The sequence below is a fragment of the Nicotiana tabacum genome, chromosome 15 (genome assembly GCF_000715075.1).
Source record: "Nicotiana tabacum cultivar K326 chromosome 15, ASM71507v2, whole genome shotgun sequence".
NCBI classification, from domain to species: domain Eukaryota; kingdom Viridiplantae; phylum Streptophyta; class Magnoliopsida; order Solanales; family Solanaceae; genus Nicotiana; species Nicotiana tabacum.
The window spans coordinates 90,285,895-90,312,000 of record NC_134094.1 but is presented as its reverse complement, the minus strand read 5'-3'; the positions used below and the strand labels follow the sequence as shown (position 1 = coordinate 90,312,000).

Genomic DNA, 26,106 nt, shown 5'->3' with positions numbered 1-26,106 from the left:
AGGCTTAAAGAATACTAAGCATACAGTTTAAGCTATGCTTAAACGTGCTTATAGCTAATCGAGGATAATTAGTAAAAAATATAGCTTTTAACTTTTTAAACTAAGCTTATTCTAGCTTAGTAAGCTACAGCCTACAAGGTACTGAGCTTCTCTCAACTACGTTATACAAAAGATTGAAGATATAGAATATTTTGATAATAACGTTGCAGATCTATAGGATATAAATCCATTATGAGTAACACTAATGATATTGAAACTAAAAGTATGTAGAATTTGTGTCGAACTTTATATTTATTTAAATGATTTACATTGCTTTCTACCATGGTCTACTGAGATTCAGCCTGTTGTCGCTACCATTCATCAATTTTTTTTACTATTTTTTGCTCTGTTCTAAAGTAGATACGGTAGACAATGCCATGTTGGATTAAACACAAGTGTTAAAAAGAACGCGATTTGATGAAAAGAAGTATTTATGTAACAAAATCGTTTGGCACAATTAAAGACTGTTGACTGAAAACTGAGTCGAAAGAGTTTATATGCTTTCTGACTAGTGCAGGTTAAAAGGCTAGATAAAATTGTACAAATGATCATGAAAGTTATCAAGTAAAGGAAGTTTATTATGAATATCCACAACACTATCTAATCAATGATCTTTGGTATTGAGGAAGTAGGAAGGGAGAAAAGATGTCCTAGCTGATATTGGATTGGAGGATCTGACGACCGCGAAGTATGAGGAACAGTTCCAATGGCTGCCTGCCTCTGTCTGTAAGATGCCCAAGTTACCAAATAAAGCCCAGCTATAATGAGAAATCCTCCCAATATGCTGCAAATAACAGATTCATGAGTTCTTATCGTAAAGGATTCGCCTAAGAATAAGTAGAAGGTAGAAGTAAAGTAGAAAAGAAGATTATATGAGATAGTCAAATGTTCGAGTTTTTAGCCAAAATTATCCCTTATCTTTCGGTGTAGGCTTGACTTTGTCCTTTAAATATAACACTGAGCGCTATTTATCCTCTAAGTTTGCAAAACTTGAGCACTTTTAACAAGAACCATCTCTAAATAAAGAAAATTTGATGTAGGAAAAAAATGATTAAACGAATATGCTCATTTTCCAATGAAGGAGCTTTCAAAACTCTTTCGCCTTTGTAGTCCTCAATCCTCATTGTGCCAAAATTGTGAAGCATAACAAAGAGGAAAATGATAACAGGCATGCAAATGCACAAGTTTTGCTTTTAGGGGCAGTATGCTGACTCAAAAGAAATTAGAGCACTAACCTTCCAAGGTAAATCGGGCTCCCAAGGAAAACTCTTGATAGGAATGCTGAAGCAGCAGGTTGAAGTGGATTGTACAGAGCAACCATAGAAGGGCCAAGAATCTTGTTGCACCATGTCAACATCCCATAGTTCAGGGCAGAAGCAACAATACCCTGAAAAAATAGAAATTATGGTAGCTCAACTATTTTGTTTTCTCCACTAACTTAACCACTGTTCCTTCTTTTTTTCCAAAACGAATGCACATCCTAACCACAAGGGATGAGATATACAGATGGAGGAGAGAATCCACAATGAATCATTTAACATAAGCTTAATTAGATAAATTTTGGCATTCATAACATGGTTTGGCAGTAAATCCCTATCAATTGCCATTACTAAGTAGTCAATGATGATTGGAACTCTAGATAGCAATACCAGGGAAGAAAAGCATGAAGACCGTTAAAAGTGTCAGTTGTACACTAGATTGTATGCTATAAGGCACGCATTATATGCACATCAGTGATAGACTAGTATAATTCAAGGCATATCTTCTGCTGGTAAGATAGGAAGGAACTAAGCTTCAAGTTGAAAGAAAGCCACAACTTGAAGCGTAGCTCCTCCCTATCTTCAGTAGAATCCTTATTCACATTGAATAGAATTAGCTTTTTTTCATAATATAGGCAGTGAGAATGTAGTGCTTATGTCAGATTTACTACAAGAACAGTTGCGCCTCAATCCCAAGCTAACTGGTGTCGGCTATATGAAACCTCAACATCCATTTTGCTCCATTTGGACCTGTTTCGTTCCAATATTCAATAATTTGGGTTCTCTAATACTAGAGGTTCTCTACATTTTCTAATGATATACAAATCTATAAGAGGCTAAAAGGACTCCCATCAAAATCTGGAATTAATGTAAGCATACAAACATGATTATGCCGTAATCCCAACTAGTTGGTATTCGCCTATATAAACTTTTTGCTTCTATTGTGTTCTATTTTTGCTATGTCTGCATGGGTTCGAGATGGTAGATCCCTGAAAACAATTTCTTTTCTTGTGATTTTAGATCTACCTTATTTGTTTTTTACACTTTTTTTCAGCATATTATCATCTATGAGTGCCTGCTCACGGGTATGTTAATTATACTATTTTGTTCCATCCACAAGACGATCCGGGTTTCCTTAATGATTTTATATCCTTGTGATTTTTGACATTGTGCCTTGCAATAGCATCAAAATGGCTAAGAGAAGTACGATCAAACTGAAATTTGAGGATAAGCTATTGCCTTCTGCTTGAATTATCCTCTCACCTACCTAGATTTTTAGCATTAAGGAGCAAGCCTTGGTATTGCTCCTTCACAACTTTATGTTAAAAATACAGCATTTCCACTTTCTCCTAAAAAGGGAATTGTTGCAGAAACAAACTGCATTGAAAATGAAAATCGTTAATTTACTTGATTTGTCTTCCTATTGTAATTGAAGACATATTGTCCTCATCAACTTACGTCTCTCTTCTTAAATAGAAGTACTTTGATATAAAAAAAATTTTAAAAAAAAGGGGGGCGCATGTTGCTTAAGAGGAATCAAAGTTGACAAGGGCAGTTATGGCGGAAACGTTATTAATGAAAAGATTAGATGGAAAAAACTGAACTCATACTCTGATAGGAAGGGACTCGTTTTGCATAGCTCGTAGCAAAAGTTAAAGGACAGTCTACACAAAAACTTTTGATTCACGCGTGATCAAAATTGAAGATGAGGCTCAAGAGCTATGATATATCGGTAAATTGATATAAAAGACAAAAGAAAGGGAATAAGAGTAATCATCACTTTTTATTCCTGTCTTCTTGGTTGGAGCAAGGGAAACAAAAGAGATGCATCCATAATTTGTTTTCAAATGCTACGATCGGAGAAGATAGAAATATGGAGAACATAAAAGAGAAATAGACCTAGATGCCAAAGAGATAGAGTAACGATTCATTTAGGAAGTCTTTGCCCTCCGAAATCCAATGCATTTACTTTTCAAGACATTCTGTAGGGAAGCGGGAGGCAGCAAGCTGAACACTTATCCATTTGGAGGCTGCGGCGAATTTCACTACTGCTCCTTTGACCCATTGAGCCAAACCATAGCATATTCAATAATCCATTTAAATCATATATCGATCAGGCATGGTGTTCTTGAAATTGCAGCAGCTTAATGTATCTTATATCTTTTCTAGCTGACATGTCATTATAACTTGAAACTAGGGACAAAGACAGTAATTAAAACCTGCTTCAGAACAGAAACTATAAGGGAATGAAGAGAATCTTACGGCATAGCACACAGCGAAAACTTCCGATTGTGTCAAGTTCCAGTCTGTTGACTCATTAGTCATCGAGAAGGCTGTTGCTATCATTAAAAGACAACCAAAAAAGTAGGAATATGCTGTCACTGATATACTCGCAGGGTATTTTGCCAAAACTGGAGCCTGAAAAATTCTTAATATTCAGCCAACTCAGCATATTTGAAAACAATACAAACAGAATAGTTTTTATCAGACAAGGTCAAGGGTCTTCCAGATAATGCTTCAACAATGCCAAGGTCTAAACTATCTAACAATGAACATTATGCACCAACCAACTATAGATTATTTTGGTTAGAAACTATCATTTTTTTTCAAACAAAGCTATTATTTGTTATTAAATCATATAATAATCAAAGATCTAAATACTCAGCATCACTTGCAATCAAACGAAAAGAGGCCTAAAATTAAGTTCGAAGGTGTCAAATAAGTGTTTGGTGACTTTGGTCTGATCAGTAGAAATTAATGGTTCACAAACCCTATTTTCATTGACATTCATGCACAATTTACCGTAATTTCAGTCACATGCCAAATTTTTATCCCTAAAGTAACAAAGTGTGAAGGGGTCTCATTGAATTCAGACTGTCAATCTTAGGAACGAGTATATGTACTCAACAAAAGCATGCGAAATCACATTAGCCACATGTTGTTCAAGGAAGTGGTCATTGTCTCATTGACTATAGAACCTGTTTTTTTAAATTTACTTTTTTCATAACCAAGAAATCCCCGAGGCCAGTGGCGACTGCCGACTGGCGCACGGTTCGAAACTCAGTGGATAATGGGCCTAAAACTGTTGTATATTTTAGCAGGTATATATTGCTGTGCAGCTTTTAAGTTTGGTTACTGAGAAATATATCTTGTTTTCATCGAGTCTATTGAAATCAATGAAGGGGAAAATTTTACCAAACTACCTGAATGGCTAAGTATGCCGCCATGCACATACAGTTTCCTATTAAGCATAAAACTCCAAGGTGCCAATCATCGAACCCCAACTCCAGAAATCTTGACATTAACCATCCAGTGGGCTCTGGCTGACCCCTAGCACTTATATCACTATGTCCTATGAATTCTGAGTCTCTGTTTCCAAAAACCACAGGTCCACGGAAGATGGCCATTAAAATAGCCCCAGAAACACAAACAATTGTACCTCCAACCTTTGCTTGACCTTCCACTGTAAAGAGCTTCACTGTTTCTGTACTGCATAAAATTACATTTAAGAGTAAATTTGAACAGATCATCAACTACAACAGACAACTGGATGTGCAAATACATGAAAATAACACAAAATAGAAGGTGGTAGATTGAGGATGACAGCCACTTTGTCGACAAGATTGCCAAGCAGAGAAGAATAACAAAGAATCTACAGATGAGTATCAAGGGTGTCAATTTTAGCATGCTTTTATTACTAAAACTTAATGATAAAACTGCAAAATGTCACAAGTAAATAGGTCAAATAGCAATAAAAGAATGGATACCTTGACTACCACTCTCCTTAGATAAATGAAATGCTTCAAGACAAGAATAGTTAGCAGGTCTTCTCTTACATCTTCAGAAAATATCCCAGAAATAATTTGTTCTGAAACCAATTTTTTTGGTGGAAAATGTAGGAAGCAATACAATGTGCATAGCTGCATAGATTCCTTCTTTTTTAAGAAGCAGTCAACGGCGAAAGAGTTTAGCATCCCTTTCAACAACTATGTTCATAGTTTCCTGTAAAGTGCCCCTATATCTACCGATTATGTGGATTCCCACCATCTTTAAAGTTACTGAACCGGTTCATCTATACTACTTTGACTGCAATAGAACTATAATAGTGGAACTTCATATAAACACCAAACATGTTATCTTACTCTGTACGAAGAGCAGTCTCATCCGATGAACCTGTTATATAACTTTTTTATAGCTAATCCTTAATAAAAGTTTGTAGATATCCAAAAATAATATTGAAAACACAGTTATGAACTATAAAAGTTTTAACCTCGCTGCCGTACACTTGTAAGACACAGAGTATCATATTTATGGAAATCCTGATTCTCATTCTAGGTGTGAAAATTAGTGTCGTGTATTACTAATTCAATTTAGACAAAGCCATTTCAGGTTTTCTTGAAGAATACAATAATATCAGCTTATAGCATTTCATCCTAAAGAGACACAAGATTCCAAGTCCCCCTTCTCCAACTTCCAGTACAAAATTATCCACAATTGATTACAGAAATATATATGAATTTAGAGTGAAAGAGACACAGATACAGAATTCAAAGAAAGGGGGTTGATTTCTTACTGACCCCATCAATACTGCAAATATGAATGTAAAGACTGGTACTGCAGGTTGCACGGCCGCAGCATAAGTTGGATTTGTGTAGCCAAGACCAAAAAGAAACAAAAGTTGGTTCCCAAAAATACTGTTGCAGTTGGCAAGAAACAAGAAAAATATCTAAAAATCAGGTTTTTGTTCAGTGTAAGAATTATACAAGTTAATCGCACAAATCTACTCAGAACAGTAGGCACATCAAACTTACCCGGTTAATCCTAGAATGAAGAATGATAGTAGAAGCCGCTTATTTAAAGGAATTCTTGACCGCCTAGACATAGAATGGAAGGAAATATTATTAGTGTTGCACCATGTACTTTCTGATATTGCAATTAATTTAAAAAAGAACTTCAAAATTTTGAAAAATGCTTTAGATGCTGACATTTAATAAAAATTAAAAAAAATGTTTCAAGTAGTGCAAAGAGGACTAACACAAAGCAAGAAATAAATTTCACATTTAAACAAATATGTATAAACAATGATATCAGATAATAAATGAGAGAGCAAAAGCTAGAGACATGAGCAACAATTTCAAGTAAAAGAGATATTACTCATAATATCAACAAAGAATTCTTTATGTGAAGTCCGAGAACGTATACGCATGATATGAGTATTTTTAAAATGAATGTATCCATATGTTATGTTTGTCGAAAAAAATTGCTTCACTAAAAAAAACATTCTTGAGCAGCAAGACCCTCAATCGGGCTTTCGTTGCCATTTTACTGAATCTAATAGCTCTTTCTTTAGATCCATCTCACACATCAAGATAAGCAAGTCAGCATTCATTTTGAGAGCTTGTGATGAGTCCATACTGTTATAGGGTTTCATTCTCAAATCTTCAAATGGGAGAATAGCAGAATAATTTCAGGTGTAATCATAGTGGATTACCAAGTCAATTAGCAATGGAACGCAATAAGTTCAAACTGAATTCAGAAATTATCTTAAACCATCAAAATGGTCAACTAGAAGCACATAAAGGAAAGATGAAAATAACAACATAATTCTTTTATGAAACATTAACCAAACTTTTAAGACAAAAATTAGCTTTTACTACAGAAACTCAAGATGCAACACCGGTTGGCATGAGGTAAACAAGCTCAGGCAGTCGACCAGACTCTCACAAGTCATAAACACATACTAGTAGACATTGTAGCAAAATAGTTTCAGTAAATCTAGAAATAATATTTTTTTAACATGAATAGTAGAAAGAACGGAACATGAATTAACTACGAATAACATCTGTTATTAAGTATGCATCTGCCTGTCCATGCCTTCCACAAATTTTAACATTCTTTAATATACAAATCAATGCAAACACCTTTTGAGGAATATTATGAAGGGATGAAAAGAGTTTAATGGTTGTATCTCATTAGGGGTGGGGAAGGGTGCAGGGTTAGTTTACGGGGGGACAGGTGGTATGAGGACAGCATGTTGCTGATTACTTTTCCAAACATCTACAACATTTCGTGCCAAAAGGAGATGACAATGCAACAAGCTTGGAGATTACATGAGGGGAGCGTTACATGGGATCTCAAATTTAGAAGGAACCTTCAGGATTGGGAGATAACGGAGTTTTGCTCTATAAACAAACTTTAATGGTAGACAATCAGGATTCCTGGAAATAGGTGTTTGCGAGCAGTTGACGATTCTCAGTAAAAAGACTACTGCAAGTAGCTAGCTAGAGAGAAATCGAATTGCTCATTTATCGGTTTGGATCCCTAGGGTGCCAGAAAAAGAATGTTTTTTTGGCTTGGTTTGGCATCTAGAGGTGCAATTCTGACAGACAAAAACTTGAGGAAGAGTGAGATTACATATGTTAGTTGGTGTCTGTGTAAACACTCAGGAGAGGACGTGGATCATTTAACTGCATGTAGCATTATGTCTATGGTAGGAGATCTTAAGATGGTCCGGGATACAATGTACCGAGCTAGGTACTATGAAGGATGCACTATTCAATTAGGCCTTTAGAGGACCAGAGAGAAGACAACTGGCTTTGAACATTGCTCCAGTAGCACTTATGTGGACAGTATGGAGGGAGAGAAATAGGAGAGATTTGAATGGGAAGAGCTTGATTTTACACATTTGAGGAATACCCTCCTTATTTTAATGTTTTTCTGGTGCACCCATGAGGTTCCTATTTGTATATAAGATTGGGTGTGTTTCGTAGAGAATCATATCTCTCCGTACATTCTCTACCTTTCTCATATGCCTCTTGGATACTGGAGTTTTTTCCCCATTAATAATAAAATTGCATTTTACTTGATCAAAAAGAAATAAATCAATGCAAAAATCTTCCACCAAATATAATTGCAAAAGTTGGCTCAATGTAAAATCATAATCCATGTCCCCAAGAGTATGGCTAAATAGTCGAGGCATAGGAGTAACAACCTGGGGATCCTAGGTCCAAATCCTAGCTGCAAAACTTGGTGTAAGCTCATTTGCTCCATCTTGGTAAATAGGTTTATCCAATACAAGACAGATTTACCCCATACCTATGCTAGTGAGCAATAACATGCTTAGTGAATTAGTCAAAATCTTGACCCAAACACCACAGCTTAGTACTAAAACAATATGTCTGCATAAATAGATACATTCTTGGATAATAGATTCAAGAGCAACATAGAGAAAAAGGGACTAACTTTTCGCGAACATAGGCGACAGGGGCAAGAATGGAGAGAGCAAGAAGATCCCGATATAAGCAGAAGACAATTTGATTCATTCCAACATTGAGAGCCACTTTGGTAATTACATGGTACCCACCATACAGTAGCTGTATCATAGCCATTGCTCCATGAGCTCTCCATACCTCATTCCCATTCCCCACTGAAACTGCTGCCATCTTTATCATCTCATCCCACTGTATAAACACTTTTATATATTCCTATATATGTATACCAAAAAGGTTATGGGATTGTGATTGTGATTGTGATTGTGGAATTGGTGAAAAATAGTGATGTTTGGTGTGATGGGGTAGAGTGATTCTTGATAATAAAGGTAAATAGAATGAACAGAAGACGTGAATTTTCTTACAGATTTCAGTTCTCACGTTGTTTTCCTGATTGGGGTTTTTCTTTTTGCTGTTCGGTCAGAACCAAGATTTAAGTTGGTGTTTCAACCAATTGTAGTGCCCCACATCGTACATCTGCATCTCTCTTGCCAAATTTTAAGTCTTTCACTTTCTTAAAGCTAAAATGTCAATCATAGATATAAGAGTGGGGCTAAGATGTACTCCTAGGTAGGAGAATAAAGAATTACTCCTACTTTGTTCTATTTAGGTATTTTTTGGACATAAGGAATATCTAGGTTTCTGTAATTAGATTCTACCAAAGGAGAGACAAATAAACTTTCTAGTATTTGTTTTGAGAGAGAAATATACATTTGCTCAAGAAATAAGTTATATATTGACACAGCGATGAATTTTTAATATTATAAATGTAATTTAACATGCTTTATTTATTTTAAGTTATCAATTAATATTACTCAATATATTTCAATTACATGTTTACTTTCCTTTTTAATTTATGTGGAAAAATGTCACTCTATTTATTTAGTAGTAACTCTTTTAATTCCAAAAATCCCAGATTATGTGTTAAATACTGCAGGATTCGAGTGGCACATAGATACATTATACATATCTCTATTAGGTTTATTACAATTACTAGAAGGGAGAGTGAGATCCAAAAGATGAAAATGATAGTTTGCAAAAAAAACATATTCTTAATAGCTTAGAACAATTTTTGTAAGATTTTCTTGAGGAATGTTCTTTTGAACTGTGTTGTATTTGATGTATTTTCCGTTTTTGATGCTTTTTGGTTATGATCAATTTGAAAATGCTTTAGATTTGTTTGTAGATGATGACTAAACTATCAATTGCCCAAAAACAAGGTTAATACTTGAACAGGTTGATTCCCTACAATTTTGAGATGCACACTTTAACGTTTGCTGAAAAATCTTGTATGAAATTTATTTTTATTTTTTTAATAAGCCTTATACGATGTGAATCCAAATTAATCAGAGCTCTAATGTAATTCCGAATACATCAAAAAAAAACCTTACAATGTTAGGCGCGTGGCAGCATACTATCTAGTACGTACTTCTATAAAAGTTAAATATACTCAATCGTGCCCAACCGTTGCTTCAATGAAAGTTCCACGTTTCACTGATATTGTTTTCAAGACTAATTAAAGCTCGGTAACGTAACTTGAATTCTTCTCAAATAATATAATCATTAAATAATATTATGCTGATGTGTGAGAAAATTATAAGAAATTTTACCTTTTATAGCAAACTATTACACCTTATTTATTATAAATCAAACTAATTTCAAAATATTATTATTTATAGCTACTTTTTCTATTTTATAATAAAATAGATATTTATTTATACCTAAAATTAAGGCATGAAATAGGCCAATTATATTCTTTTTCTCTCTTTCTTCTCTCTATCATCAAGATTGTCAATCCTCTGTCTTCCCCTTCAAAATTTTCTTTTAGTTATCCTTTTCTGGTGACTGGAAAACCGTGCAAGCATACTTGATTTAATTTCAATCCTTTTCTAATTTTCTGACTTTCCCAACCGAAAGAAGAACAAGAATTGAAAAAGAGGAAAATATAGAACATTTAATCTAGCCATGGCTACAAGCAGAAGATTTGAGGGTTGAGTTTTTGTTCGTCTCCATTTTTAGTTTTAATACAATGTATTAGGGGTGTACAAACCGAAACGAAAAATCGCACCAAACCGATTAAAAAATCCGATTTGGTTTGATTTGATTTGGTTTGGTATTGAGTAAAAAAAAATCTGAACCAACCCGACATATAAATATATAATTTTTATATATACTTTTAAGATTTTATATAGAATTTTCTTTTAAAAATGTCTAGAAATATTTGGGATTCTCTTGCGGGATATAAATTTTAATAGAATATGAAGTGCTCCATATTTATTGACCTTAAATAATAGGTTGAATGATCACTTTCTTATCAAGTGTTACTGAAATACGTTTATCTCTTTGTTCTTCCATATTCAAATCATATGTTAAGATCTATTAAATTCTTATATCTTTTTCGAATGTGAAGTAATTATTAATATTTATGTATCATATTGATTTTTATGTTTAATTACTAAATTTGGTTAACCTGAAAGTGTACATCAACGAAAAATTATTGTCAGACGACTAAACAAATAACTATTATGTGTTACTAATAGAATTCTCCTATAAGAATATTTTAATCGATAATATATTCGTCAATGTTTTATATTTTTACTAAATATATATTTACTTATCAAATATTTAACAAAGTAAGATTGATGTAACGACCCGACAGGTCGTTTTGGGCATTTATGCTCCTTTCTACTATTTGAAATTTTGAATACCTTCATATGATGTATTATGACTTGTGTGAATTGTCGGTTTTGGTTTTCAGGTATTTCGGAGTTAGTTTGGAAGAATAAAATCCAAGGCTTAAAGCTTAGGTTAAAATAGTGACCGGATATCGACTTATGTGTAAATGACCCCAGAATAGAGTTTTGATGATTCCAATAGCTCCATATGGTAATTTTGGACTTAGGAGCGTATCCGTAAAATTATTTGGAAGCCCGTAGCTAAATTAGGCTTGAAATGGCTAAAATAGAAATTTAATTTTGAAAGTTTGACCGGGGAGTTGACTTTTTGATATCGGGGTCGGAATCCAATTCTGAAAATTAGGATACCTCCATTATGTCATTTATGACTTGTGTGCAAAATTTGAGGTCAATCAGACTTGATTTGATAGGTTTCGGCATTGAAGGTAGAAGTTGGAAATTGTTAGTTTTTCATTAGGCTTGAATTGGAGTGTGATTTGTGTTTTTGATGTTGTTTGATGGGATTTGAGGGCTCTACTAAGTTCGTATGATATTTTAGGACTTGTTGGTGTATTTGGTTGAGGTCCCGAGGGCCTCGGGTGAGTTTCGGATGGTTAACAGATCAATTTTTAGACTTGGAATGATGCTGGAATTTTTCTAATATCTGTATCGGGTTTCCTTCTATGCGATCGCGTGAGAAGGTCTGCGACCGCGTAGGGTTAATTGGGGCTGCTGAGTTGTGTTCTATGCGATCGCGTGGGGAGAATCACGATTGCGTAGCTGGGAAGAGAGAATGCATCGCGAACGCATGGGCAACGCCGCGTTCGCGAAAAGGAAGTAAGGCACCATGGGGGTCACGCAAAGTTGCTCTTCGCGATCGCATAGATCAGTCTGCAATCGCGTAGGTTTGTGCATTAGTGATCCACGTTCGCGTGGATTCAACGGCGTCCACGAAGGCCAAATTTGGGGGCAGTTTCTTTTGTGCTTCGCGATCGCGTGAACTAATCCGCGATCGCATAGGGTCAATTTTTGGCAGTGGAAATGTGTGCTTCGCGATCGCGGGACTTGGCCCGCGATCGCATAGAAGAAATGACTGGGCAGAGAGTTTTAGTTCTGAACTTCTCCCCATTTTCCATTTTTACCAATTTGGATCTCGAGAAGAGGCGAGTTTTGGGAGATTTTAAAGGAAAACAACGGGGTAAGTGTTCGTAACTCAATATTGGTCAAATTACCCGAATTCATGATTATTTTTAACATTTAATTGGTAAATTAAATTGGAAAATTGTGAAAACTCTCTTGGTTTAATTTGCAGATTTGAGGGTCGAGTTGATGTCGGATTTGAGAAAAATTTATATGGTTGGACTCGTGGTTGAATGGGCGTTCATATTTTATAACTTTTGTGGGGTTCCGAGACGTGGTCCCCACGGGCGATTTTTAGAGTGTAATTTCGGATTTTGTGGGAAAATATTAGTATTTTGATATGAAATTAATTACTATAAATTGTGTGGACTGAATCAAATTTATTGTGGCTAAATTCGAGCCGTTCAGAAGTTGATATGCGCAGAATGGGATTTCTGGAGCATTGTTGTCACGACCCAATTTCCCCTCCGTTTGGGTATCATGATGGCACCTAGTCTTAAGGACTAGGTAAGCCTAACAATAATTAAAACAACAACATTATTTAAATAGAATCTCTTACAATTTCTAAAACCGGTAGTACAAGTCATAAGCTCTACAGAGTATTTGCTAGAAAACTTCTAAATACAACTGTCCAAAAATAAGAATAAACAGTGTAAAACGAAAAGTTGAAGGTGACTCCGAAGCCTACGAACGCGGCGGTAGGTTTACCTTGAGTCTCCGCAACAACAGTCCACACAGCTAGCTAACGAACAATTACCCGTATCTGCACAAAAAACAATGTGCAGAAGAGTAGCATGAGCACACCACAGCGGTGCCCAGTAAGTATCAAGACTAACCTCGACGGAGTAGTGACTAGGAACAGTCAAGACACTCACTGGTCTAATAAACTAAACAGGTACAAGTATATGAGCAGCAGAAGTATGATGTCTACATAAAGACTATGCAATATGGCTCACAGTACAGTAATGGCAATAAGAAAGAAAACAACCAGTGTCAGCAAAATATCATGAAAATGACACAGAAAAATGAATGGAACCCAACCTAAATCCGGAATCACAAATACAGCGAGGACAAGTAATAACTCAGCAACTACAACCGCTTTTACATCAGGTTTTGGCCAACAACTCCACGAGGTACCGAACCTCGAACAATTCACAACTCACGGGCCTCAATACCTGAACCCTAACACTTGGCATATTGTGCCCTCATAACACCTCATAACCGCACTGACGACTCACGTGCCAATAGAGCCATTCTCACATAGAAGGCAAGTAAACAAGGGTGAGCATCTATGCTAAACAATATCAAGAAAACCTCTTATCCGATAAGAGTGCTTAACTACGTGTATGCTTATGCAAGTATCCTACCATAGTCCATACCAGCAAATAAGCATAAAGAAAAAGAACGGACAGCACGTAGAATATTTTCTCACAGCTTTCACAAGATAAAGCTCACACAGGTATGTATACCACTTCACAAATATCAACAACAAGAATGCTGCCAGGCCACAAATCATCACAAATCAATCCCTGACACAGCCCACCTTGTCTCGCCACGTGTGCAATAGTAACATAAATGCCCGCCTTGTCTCGCCACACGTGCATAATAATGTTTCCACATTATCTCGCCATATGTGCAACCCACATATATATATACATATCACGCCTTGTCACGCTGCATGTGAAAATATCAATGGTAATAATAGCACGACAGAAATCCCGTGCAACCCCATAATAACAACCGCACGATAGAAACCTCGTGCATTACAATAATAACAACCGCACGGTAGAAACCTCGTATATTACCACAACAAGTACAACAGCAACAATGACAATAATACAAAGTACGACAAGTAAATCAACTCAAGAACTTTAATTCACAAAGAAACGGTAGAACCAATTCACAATGAATAACCACAGTAAAAAATGCTAGGCGTAAAGAGAACAGCTCAACAAAAGGGAAAACTAATTTGTAGCAACGATCCCACAATATACACTTCAACAACAGGGAAGCTAACACGAATCAAATAATGTCAAATAAAACAAGTCGACTAAGATATAGGATATCTAAACTTCTTTTAAGGTTGAGGAAATTACGAAGGATATACAACAATTCAATTAAGGATAAGCAGCAAAAAAATAATCATAACCTCAATTAAGACTGAACAATTATAGGATGAAATAATATAAATTCCAAATAAAGATAAGCAGTTATGAAAAGATAGCATGGCTATAAAAGAGATAACAGTTTCAATTAAGGCACATATGAATCAAGTAACAATAATAGTGGATCATGAAGCAATTGATTCTAATTAAGCAGGTAGATGTGAATCTAGTAATTAAGATATATAATCATAACAAGAACAACTGCATATTCAATGAATACAAGGACCTAAGAACCCTAAAAGGCCAACTTTTCACAAATAAGTCCGTGCACGCACTCGTCACCTCGTGTACACGGACTACAATCAACATAGAAGACTCAAATCCTAAGGGGAAGTCCCCCACACAAGGTTAGGCAAGATACTTACTTCGAACCAAGCTCAATCAGTCCGTAAGAATGCCCTTTCCTCGATTATCAGACTCTGAATGGCCCAAATCTAGCCAAACGCAAATTGCATATCATGAATACAATCATAATAGACTCATCTAATTAGTGAAATCAATATTTTAACAAAAATTCCGAAATCCGCCCTAAAAAGTCGACTCGGGACCACGTCTCGAAATCAGGTAAAAGTCACAAAATACGAACACCCATTCACTCACGAGTCTAACCATACTAAAAGCATCAAATTTTGATACCATTTCGTCCCTCAAATCGTGATTTTTCATTTTGAAAATTTTCTTCAAAAACCACCATTTTCCTCAACTCAAAACACAAATTAAATAATAAAAATAAAGATAGAATCATAGGAATAAATAAATTCTAGTTGAAGAACACTTTCCCAATCGATTTGCTTGAAAACCCCATAAGGAAGCTCCCAAAACCGAAGTCTAAAACTCGAAATATAAAGAAAATGGCCAAACCCTCGACTTAATGTTTCCGCCAGGATTTCTGCATCTGCGGACTAGGAGACACACCTACGCACTCGCATTTGCGAGAAAGAGTCCACATCTGCGAATTCAGCTGGCCAGGCCTGGAACCGTATCTACGGATTTATAGCCGCACCAGCGGCACCACAGAAACGAAAGGGGGGAACGCATAGGCGAGCTTCTTCGCAGATGCGATCGAGGGACCGCAGAAGCGACCTTCGCATCTGCGTGCAAGCTTCCGCAGAAGCGAGCAAGCTCCCAGGCCTCAAGGATCATAGAAGCGACCAGGCTCATGCAGAAGCGGAGCCCCACTTACGCTCTAAGCATCGTAGGTTTGAAAAACACCAGAACCAAACCTGTTCAAAACCATGAAAAACATCTGAAACTCGTCCGAAACACACCCGAGGCGCCCGGGACCTCGTCCAAGCATACCAACAAGTTCCATACCCTAATACGGACTCGCTCGAGGTCTCAAATCACATCAAACAACGTCAAAACTATGAATCTCACCATGAATCGAACTTATAAATTTTCAAATCTTCCAACTTCTAAAACCCGTGCCGAAACCTATCAAATCAACCCGGAATGATGTCAAATTTTGCAGGCAATTCCCAAATAACATAATGGAGCTGTTCCAACTCTCGGAATCGCATTCTAACCCCGATATCAAAAAGTCCACTTCCTGTCCAAATCTCCTAGAATTCGACTTTCGCCATTTCAAGCCTAAATTAGCTATAGTCCTCAGATTCACAGTCCGGACACGCTCCTAAGTCCAAAATCACCCAACGGAGCTAACAGAATCGACGGAATTCCATTCCGGAGTTGTCTTCACATAGTTCCGACTACAGTAAAAATCCTAAGACTTAAGCTTCCGTTTTAGGGACTAAGTGTCCCAAATCACTTCGAATCATCCGGTAACTGAATTCAACCACGCACGCAAGTCAATACACATAATATGAAGTTGCTCAGGGCCTTATGCCGCGTACGGAACTTAAATTCTCAAAATGACCGGCTGGGTCGTTACATCATTCCCCTCTTAAACAAACATTCGTCTTCGAACGTGCTAAGCATCGCCTCGAAGTCTTTGAATCACTAAAAGTACATATCCAACATACACCCGCGGGGGACCCTACGTCACCCCAATCCACATAAGCCTGACGACACCATCCCAACTGTAATTTATCCTTTCTATCAACACCGATAAGCCTTAGAGTCAAAATTCTCACCTTTCATTTATCTTCAAAAGACCCGATTCTAAATCCATAACCGGTATCAGTCTCAACCAACTATAACAACTCATACCTACATCCACAAGGTACGACCACACAACAAGACACACCACATATAGGCCCATAATAACATTTCTGATCACATTAGCAGCCCGAAATCAAAACCAGCACCGACAATTAGACCCACATCCGTTAGCAACCCATTTCAAACCTCCACAACGCTGACAATGATGCAAGAAACACGAAGACCTCATAACTATACACTTGAATCAACAAGTCATAACTAACACTGCCGGGCACACACCCCGCAAGCCAAAACTCAAGAAGCACATAACGAAATTGACTAAATATATAAAGAGAAACACATAGGATAAATATCAAACAAGCCAGACAGGCACAACTTTCTAACAATACCCTACTACGAATCAATTCAAAAGGAAAAATCAAAGTACATGAACAAATCATAAGGATCTCATCATGGTATCACCCTCCACCGTGGCACGCAGCCCGGCTCGAACATATCAAATCACATGGAGTCGCGAGGGTCTCGCCCTCAACTCTGAATCACAAGTCGAATACACATCATACCAATGAAAATCTTCCACTAACTCAATTCTGCCAATAAAATCTCAACATTTGCTAAATTCTCACCCCGGTAGAGTATCAAATCACAAATTATAACCAATTTACTCAGGAATCATATCAAACCTACCATAATGGACAACTGGAATTCACTTATAGTCTCATAACTTTCAATAATAAATAGAAACAAACGATAGACACGGCTATCACTCATAGAATCTCCCAATGGGGTAAACATCTAAACATAATACTAAGTCATAAACTCACCCATAGGTGGGACAACAAGTAGGGGAACTCGCCCCGATAAGTAGGACCGAATCAAAATATGAATGATGCCCCTCTGTAACAAATCAAAAGCATATATGTATGACATGATCTGGCGCAGTAGCCTCAAGCCTACTATATGAAACACATCAACGGGTCGGGCCTTCCCCTCTTGGGCGCCCTCTACTCGCCTGAATACTCCGCTGTGACACACCTGTCCAGAGTCTAGGACAATCTATCACCCTGTGGATGGTATCTCCACACTTGAAGCAACCTCTTTGCTGACGTGGCTGGGAGAATTGTGCGGTACGGGTACTTTGAGACCCATGAGCACCTGAAATACTGTGCGAAGCCTGGAGTGTAAACTGAACTAGCTGACCTAAAAAACCTCTACCATGTGGTACCCTGCCTCCAAAATAAGGACCAGTAGATCTCTCCGGTCTATGAGGCCTCCTCACCTCCCTGTCCTCTCTCTCCTGATCTCGCCTGTACTCTCTCTCATGGCCCCGCCTGTCCTCTTCCTCCTGATCCCACATGCCCTCTACACGGCGAGCGATCCCTACCACCTGCTGAAACGAAACATCTGACTCTAACTCCCGATCCATGCTGAACCGAATATCATGCCTCAGTCCCTTAATGAATCTGCAGACACGCTCTCTAACTGTGGCGACCAAAGCAGGCGCATGCCTGGCCAATTCACTGAATCTCACGGCATACTCTGACACTGACTTAGTGCCCTGGCGCAGCTGCTCAAAATTCGCGTACCATGCATCTCGAAGGGACTGAGGTACAAACTCTCTCAGGAACATCTCTGAAAACTGAACCCATGTAAGTGAAGCTAACTCGACTGGGCTACCCAACTCATATGCTCGCCACGACTGGTAAGTCGCTCCCCTGAGCTGGAACATAGTAAAAGCAACCCCGCTCGTCTCTACAATACCCATAGTACGGAGAATGCGGTGACACTCTTCTAGAAAACCATGTGCACTCTCTGAAGCCAAACCACTGAATGTAGGAGGGTCATATTTCTTGAACCTTGCAAGTCTAAGATGCTCTTCCTCAGATGTTGCTGCCCTGACCACGAGCTGAACTGGAACCACAGGCTGTGTCGCCAAGACACCTGGAACCTAACCAACATGAACTCGCTGCTCTGGGTATGGGAGGCGGGAGTTTGGGTTCCTCACCCGGTCTGTGAAGTAGCTGGTGCAACAGGAATCAACCCCACCTAAGCCAATGTCCCAACACATGCTCAAGAACTGTGCTAAGGTCTCCTGAAGTCCGGGGGTAATAACAGGCGCCTCCGGTACCTGCTCCCTAACTAGAACTACTGGCGGCTCCTCAACTGCTGCTCTGGTAGGTGCTTTGGCTGCGACACTTACTCCTCATCGGCCTTTGCCTCTGCCTCTAGCGATACTTGCTCTGGGAGCAGTGTCATCTATAACTTTAGCTCGTGTCCTTACCATGTGTGAGAGAATGGAATGATAAAAGTTCAACCTCCGAGATCAATAAGCTCGTATGATAGGAATGAAAGAAGTGAGATTATCCTAATAATTCTGTAGCCTCTCGAAGATAAGTACAGACGTCTCCGTACCGATCCGCAAGACTCTACTAAACTCGCTTATGACTTGTAGCACCTATGAACCTAGAGCTCTGATACCAACTTGTCACAACCCAATTTCCCCTTCGTTTGGGTATCGTGATGGCACCTAGTCTTAAGGATTAGGTAAGCCTAACAATAATTAAAACAATAACATTATTTAAATAGAATCTCTTATAATTCCCAAAACCGGTAGTACAAGTCATAAGCTCTACAGAGTGTTTGCTAGAAAACTTCTAAATACAACTGTCCAGAAATAAAAATAAATAGTGCAAAATGAAAAGTTGAAGGTGACTCTGAAGCCTGTGAATGCAGTGGCAGGTTTACCTTGAGTCTCCGCTGCAACAGTCCACACAGCTAGCTAACGAACAATTACTTAGATCTGCACAAAAAATAATGTGCAGAAGAGTAGCATGAGCACACCAGAGCGGTGCCCAGTAAGTATCAAGACTAACCTCGGCGGAGTAGTGACTAGGAACAGTCAAGACACTCACTGGTCTAATAAACTAAATAGGTACAAGTATATGAGCCGCAGAAGTATGATGTCTACATAAAGACTATGCAATATGGATCACAGTACAGTAATGGCAATAAGGAAGGAAACAACCAGTGTCAGCGAAATATCATGAAAATGACACAGAAAAATGAATGGAACCCAACCTAAATCCGAAATCACAAATATAGCGAGGACAAGTAACAACTATAACTGCTTTTACATCAGGTTTTGGCCAACAACTCCATGAGGTACCGAACCTCGGATAATTCACAACTCACGGGCCTCAATACCTGAACCCTAACACTTGGCATATTGTGCCCTCATAACACCTCATAACCGCACTGACGACTCACGTGCCAATAGAGCCATTCTCACATAGAAGGCAAGTAAACAAGGGTGAGCATCTATGCTAAACAATATCAAGAAAACCTCTTATCCGATAAGAGTGCTTAACTACGTGTATGTTTGTGCAAGTGTCCTACCATAGTCCATATCAGCAAATAAGCATAAGGAAAAAGAACGGACAGCACGTAGAATATTTTCTCATAGCTTTCACAAGATAAAGCTCACACAGGTATGTATACCACTCCATAAATATCAACAACAAGAATGCCCCCAGGCCACAAATCACCACAAATCAATCCTTGACACAGCCCACCGCGCCTCGCCTCGTGTGCAATAGTAACATAAATGCCCGCCTTGTCTCGCCACACGTGCATAATAATGTTTGGAACTCCATCCCACACACACACACACACACACACACACACACACACACACACACACACACACACACACACACACACACACACACACACACACACACACACATATATATATATATATATATATATATATATATATATATATATATATATATATATCCCGCCTTGTCACGCCGCATGTGAAAATATCAATGGTAACAATAGCACGGCAGACACCTCATGCAACCCCATAATAGCAACCGCATGGCAGAAACATCGTGCATCACAATAATAACAACCGCACGGTAAAAACCTCGTATATTACCACAACAAGTACAACAGCAACAATGACAATAATACAAAGTACGACAAGTAAATCAACTCAAGAACTTTAATTCACAAAGAAACGGTACAACCAATTCACAATGAATAACCACAGTAAAAAAATGCTAGGCATAAAGAGAACAGCTCAACAAAAGGGAAAACTAATTTGTAGCAACGATCCCACAATATACACTTCAACCACAGGGAAGCTAACACGAATCAAATAATGTCAAATAAAACAAGTCGACTAAGATATAGGATATCTAAACTTCTTTTAAGGTTGAGAAAATTACGAAGGATATTCAACAATTCAATTAAGGATAAGCAGCAAAAAAATAATCATAACCTCAATTAAGACTGAACAATTATAGGATGAAATAATATAAATTCCAAATAAAGATAAGAAGTTATGAAAAGATAGCATGGCTATAAAAGAGATAACAGTTTCAATTAAGGCACATATGAATCAAGTAACAATAATAGTGGATCATGAAGCAATTGATTCTAATTAAGCAGGTAGATGTGAATCTAGTAATTAAGATATATAATCATAACAAGAACAACTGCATATTCAATGAATACAAGAACCTAAGAACCCTAAAAGGCCAACTTTTCACAAATAAGTCTGTGCACGCACTCGTCACCTCGTGTACACGGACTACAATCAACATAGAAGACTCAAATCCTGAGGGGAAGTCCCCCACACAAGGTTAGGCAAGATACTTACTTCGAACCAAGCTCAATCAGTCCGTAAGAATGCCCTTTCCTCGATTATCAGACTCTGAATGGCCCAAATCTAGCCAAATGCAAACTGCATATCATGAATACAACCATAATAGACTCATCTAATTAGTGAAATCAATATTTTAACAAAAATTCCGAAATCCGCCCTAAAAAGTCGGCTCGGGCCCACGTCTCGTAATCAGGTAAAAGTCACAAAATACGAATACCCATTCACTCATGAGTCTAACCATACTAAAAGCATCAAATTTTGATACCATTTCATCGCTCAAATCGTGATTTTTTATTTTGAAAATTTTCTTCAAAAATCACCCTTTTCCTAAACTCAAAATACAAATTAAATGATAAAAATAAAGATAGAATCATGGAAATAAATAAATTCTAGTTGAAGAACACTTACCCAATAGATTTGCTTGAAAAATCCATAAGGAAGCTCCCAAAACCGAAGTCTAAAACTCAAAAATATGAAGAAAATGGCCAAACCCTCAACTTAATGTTTCTACCAGGATTTCCGCATCTGCGGACTAGGAGACGCACCTGTGCACTCGCATTTGCGAGAAAGAGTCCGCATCTGTGAACTCAGCTGGCCAGGCCTGGAACCGCATCTGCTGATTTACAGCCGCACCAGCAGCACAGCAGAAGCGATAGGGGGGAACACATAAGCGAGCTTCTTCGCAGATGCAATCGAGGGACCACAGAAGCGGCTTTCGCACCTGCGTGCAAGCTTCCGCAGAAGCGAGCAAGCTCCTAGGCCTTAAGGATTGCAGAAGCGACCAGGCTCATGCAGAAGCAGAGCCGCACCTGCGCTCCAAGCGTCGCAGGTGCGAAAACAGCAGAACCAGACCTGTTCAAAACAATGAAAAACATCTCAAACTTGTCTGAAACACACCCGAGGCCCCCGGGACCTCATCCAAGTATACTAACAAGTTCCATACCCTAATACGGACTCGCTCGAGGTCTCAAATCACATCAAACAATGTCGAAACTATGAATCGCACCATGGATCAAACTTATAAATTTTCAAATCTTCCAACTTCTAAAACCTATGCCGAAACCTATCAAATCAACCCAGAATGACGTTAAATTTTGCAGGCAAGTCCCAAATAACATAATGGAGCTGTTCCAACTCTCAAAATTGCATTCCGACCCCGATATCAAAAATTCCACTTCCTGTCCAAATCTCCAAGAATTCGACTTTTGTCATTTCAAGCCTAAATCAGCTATAGACCTTAGATTCACAGTCCGGACATGCTCTTAAGTCCAAAATTACCCAACGAAGCTAAGGGAACTGATGGAACTCCATGCCAGAGTTGTCTTCACATAGTTCCGACTACGGTAAAAATCCTAAAACTTAAGCTTTCGTTTTAGGGACTAAGTGTCCCAAATCACTCCGAATCATCCGGTAAGTGAATTCAACCACGCACGCAAGTCAATACACATGATATGAAGTTGCTTAGGGCCTTATGCCGCCAGACGGGACTTAAATTCTCAAAACGACCGGCCGGGTCGTTACAATTGTTTAGCTTGCTCGGCATTGGATTCGTCTTATTTGAGGTAAGTAACTCTTCTAATCTTGGAGCTGAGGGTATGAACCCTGAATATATGTATTATGTGAATTGTTTGGAGGTGACGTACATGCTAGGTGACAGGCGTGTGGGCGTGCACCATAGAAATTATGACGTAATTGTTTCCGTGGAATTCTGTAGTCAAATAAATCTTGGCATTTTCCATGCAGTTTTATGTGTTAAAGAAATTGAGCTGAGAATCATATTAAATATCATGTTGAGGCTATGTGCCACTATTATTGAGACCCACAGAGGTCATATTGCTGTGACTTTTTTGTTTAAATTAAAATTCCATACTCAGTCATATTCATTTCATTGCATATCATATCTCAGTCTCTATTGTTTATCTATTGATGCATCATATCATCATTTTGAGCTAGTTTCATGACATTGTGAGCCCGAGAGATTGGAAAGATTGATGGTTAAGTGAGGCCGAGGGCCGGATTGTAAGGATAATTATGGGATCAGGTTGCACGCCGCAGCATGCTATATTGGCTTTATATATGTTATTATTATTATTATGTGGATCGGGGCTGCCCGCCTGCAGCAGGCCTTATAGGCTTTATATAGCACGTGAGTTGTCCGTGCAGCATGTGAGTTGTCCGTGCGACAATAGAAATACATATATGTTATTATTATTATTATTATTATTATTATTATTATTATTATTATTATTATTATTATTATTATTATTATTATTATTATTGTGGATCGGGGCTGCCCGCCTGTAGCAGGACTTATAGGCTTTATATAGCACGTGAGTTATCCGTGCAGCACGTGAGTTGTCCGTGCGGTTTATAGCGCTTGGGCTGAAAGAGCTCCTCCGGAGTCTGCACCCCCTAGTGAGCACGGTTGATATTATTGAGGGATGGATCTTCCCTGGACATGGATCTTGTTCGAAGCATTATATACCTAGAGATGGATCTTCTCCACGGGCTGGATTAGCCCTACTCGGTATTGAGTGACTGATGATCAGTTGATGTGTATATTCCGGGATGGATTTTTGCTAGGCCAGATTGGCCATATACAGTACCGAGTGATTGAGCATGATAAGTGAAATGTGTGAGAAAGTGAGATTGAGTACTCTGAGAGTGTGAGTACATGAGTTCATCTCTGAGATACATTGCATTGACATGCACATGTGACATACATGCATAGAGATGTATTTTTCTCATGTTGTACGGTATCACGTCATTCATGACTTCTCACACATATTGATATATGGGCATAGTGATGCATTTGTTTTACACTAGCTATATGGAAAGAAAATGATACATCTTATTTATTATTGAAAGGAATTTTGGGAAAATTACTGTTTTCAAACTTACTCATATTTTTGGCAACTTCGATAAATGATTTGGATTTTCACTGATGTACTTGAAAGGCAGAACTATTTTTAGAAATCATGATTTTATTGAGCATTTTATCTCTGAGTTACTTCGGGTATTACTTGTTTTATATTGTTATGAACTATTGTTGGTTATGGAAGTTGGACTCTGGCCTTGGTACGAGCTCGTCACTACTTTCAACCTAAGGTTAGGTTTGTTACTTATTGAGTACATGGGGTCGGTTGTACTCATACTACACTTTTGCACCTTACGTGCAGATATTGGCCGTTGATGTTGCTGCGTTCGTTGGGAGCTGCATCTGAAGATGTACCTGCGTTCTGGTTGTAGCTGCCTCTTGTTCATGGTAGCCTTAGATTCATAAAACTTTGTTTATGTAATTTTCAAACAGATGATATATTTACTTCATACCAGCTTTGTAAACTTTATTCTTAGAAGCTCATGATTTGTACTACCAGTCCTTGGGAAATGTATAAGATTCAGATAATTTCTTTTGAATAATTATCTTATTAATATTATTGGAATTGGATATTTATTAATTGGCTTACCTAGCGGGTTAGGTTAGGTGCCATCACGACTAGTTGGATTTTGGGTCGTGACAAGGTGGTATGAGAGATTTGGGTTTATAGGTTCTACGAGTCATGAGCAAGTGTCTAGTAGAGTCTTGCGGATCGGTATGATGACGTCCATACTTATCTTCGAGAGGCTACAGGGCATTTAGGATAATTTCCCATCTTTCTTTCCTTATCGTGCGGAATTGATTCAGCTTGAAATATAACTCTTTGAATTCCTTCCACGCATTCGTGTGCACATGTGAGCGCTCGGTATCAGTTGTGTATCGCCGACTTATGATTTTAGGGATGATGTTCGAGATATGTATTATGTGTTTTAGTGATAGTCCAGTCTGGAGGACTTGAGGCCAGGTTTGGATCATAGCTTAGGCTCGATAGCTTCAGTTGTGACTTGTACATTTGGACTCATATGTCTAGTAGTATCCTTATGAGTGGAAAATTTGTGGCTCGATGAGCGGTTGAATGGCTATATGATGAGGATAATGCGATTGCGGGATGTGTTAAGATGGATTGAATATAACGCGATGTGTTTCCTTGGAATGTAAAGAGGACCATTGGGTGCTTGATTTTCGTTTGATGTGATGTACAGTCTCGAACTGTGAGTGTGTTGAAGGATCTGTCATGCAGTTTAATTGTGGAGAGAATTAGATTTTCATGTCTTGTTAATGAGTTTGGACTCAAGAAGATTAAGTGATTGCGTAGTAATTGTGGATGCGAAAGGGTATAACAAGGTGCCAATTTGAGGCTAAGTAGGTGGGTTATCTCTTGCGGAGTAATCTACGTAGGTGTATTTCTTATAATGTTGATTAGAGAGTTTCTTTTCTACCAGCGGGTTATATGTGTTGAGATTTAAATTTGAATCTAGTTGAGAAAGTTGACTTGACTGTCAAGAGAATGAATGCGAGATTAGTGGATGATTGAGGTATTTTATGGTTGGTGTTGCATTGGCCTGAGAAGAATTTTCGTTGAACTGACTGCGGTATTAAGGCAATAATAGAGTATGTGTATTGTGAGTTATCGGGTGTTTTAATCTATGGCTTTGAGCCAAGTGGGGGAGCCTGATATTGACAATTCAATTTCATGGTTATATGTAAAAGTTTAGTTTTGGGCTGAGGCATACTCATGGGTTAGTTATGACTTGCAGAGGTTGAGATCGAGGATGACTCGAATAAGGAAATTCCTGGATACGGGTTATATTACACTTAGGAATATATGAAAATTATAGAATGAGTGAGTTGTTATTTGTGAAGGATGTAGTGCGCACGGAGTATGA

At 38.1% G+C, this 26,106-nt stretch overlaps 1 protein-coding gene across 5 annotated transcripts; it reads right to left on the bottom strand.

Annotated features, from left to right (window-relative positions):
- Positions 1 to 452: 452 nt before the first annotated feature.
- On the bottom strand, positions 453 to 9,095 carry LOC107775231 (WAT1-related protein At4g19185). Of its 5 annotated transcripts, XM_016594943.2 has the most exons (9): positions 8,932 to 9,093; positions 8,541 to 8,782; positions 8,290 to 8,393; positions 6,110 to 6,172; positions 5,876 to 5,992; positions 4,502 to 4,787; positions 3,561 to 3,716; positions 1,275 to 1,426; positions 453 to 823 (listed from the first exon to the last, which is right to left on the bottom strand). In XM_016594943.2, exons 2-9 carry the CDS (start codon positions 8,703 to 8,705, stop codon positions 640 to 642), a joined length of 1,227 nt encoding a protein of 408 aa, XP_016450429.1. In that variant the 5' UTR covers positions 8,706 to 8,782; positions 8,932 to 9,093; the 3' UTR covers positions 453 to 639. The 5 variants fall into 5 exon arrangements, with proteins under 5 accessions (XP_016450429.1, XP_016450428.1, XP_016450430.1 ...); XM_016594942.2 differs by having other exon boundaries at positions 8,541 to 9,095; XM_016594944.2 differs by lacking the exon at positions 8,290 to 8,393 and having other exon boundaries at positions 8,932 to 9,088.
- Positions 9,096 to 26,106: the final 17,011 nt, after the last annotated feature.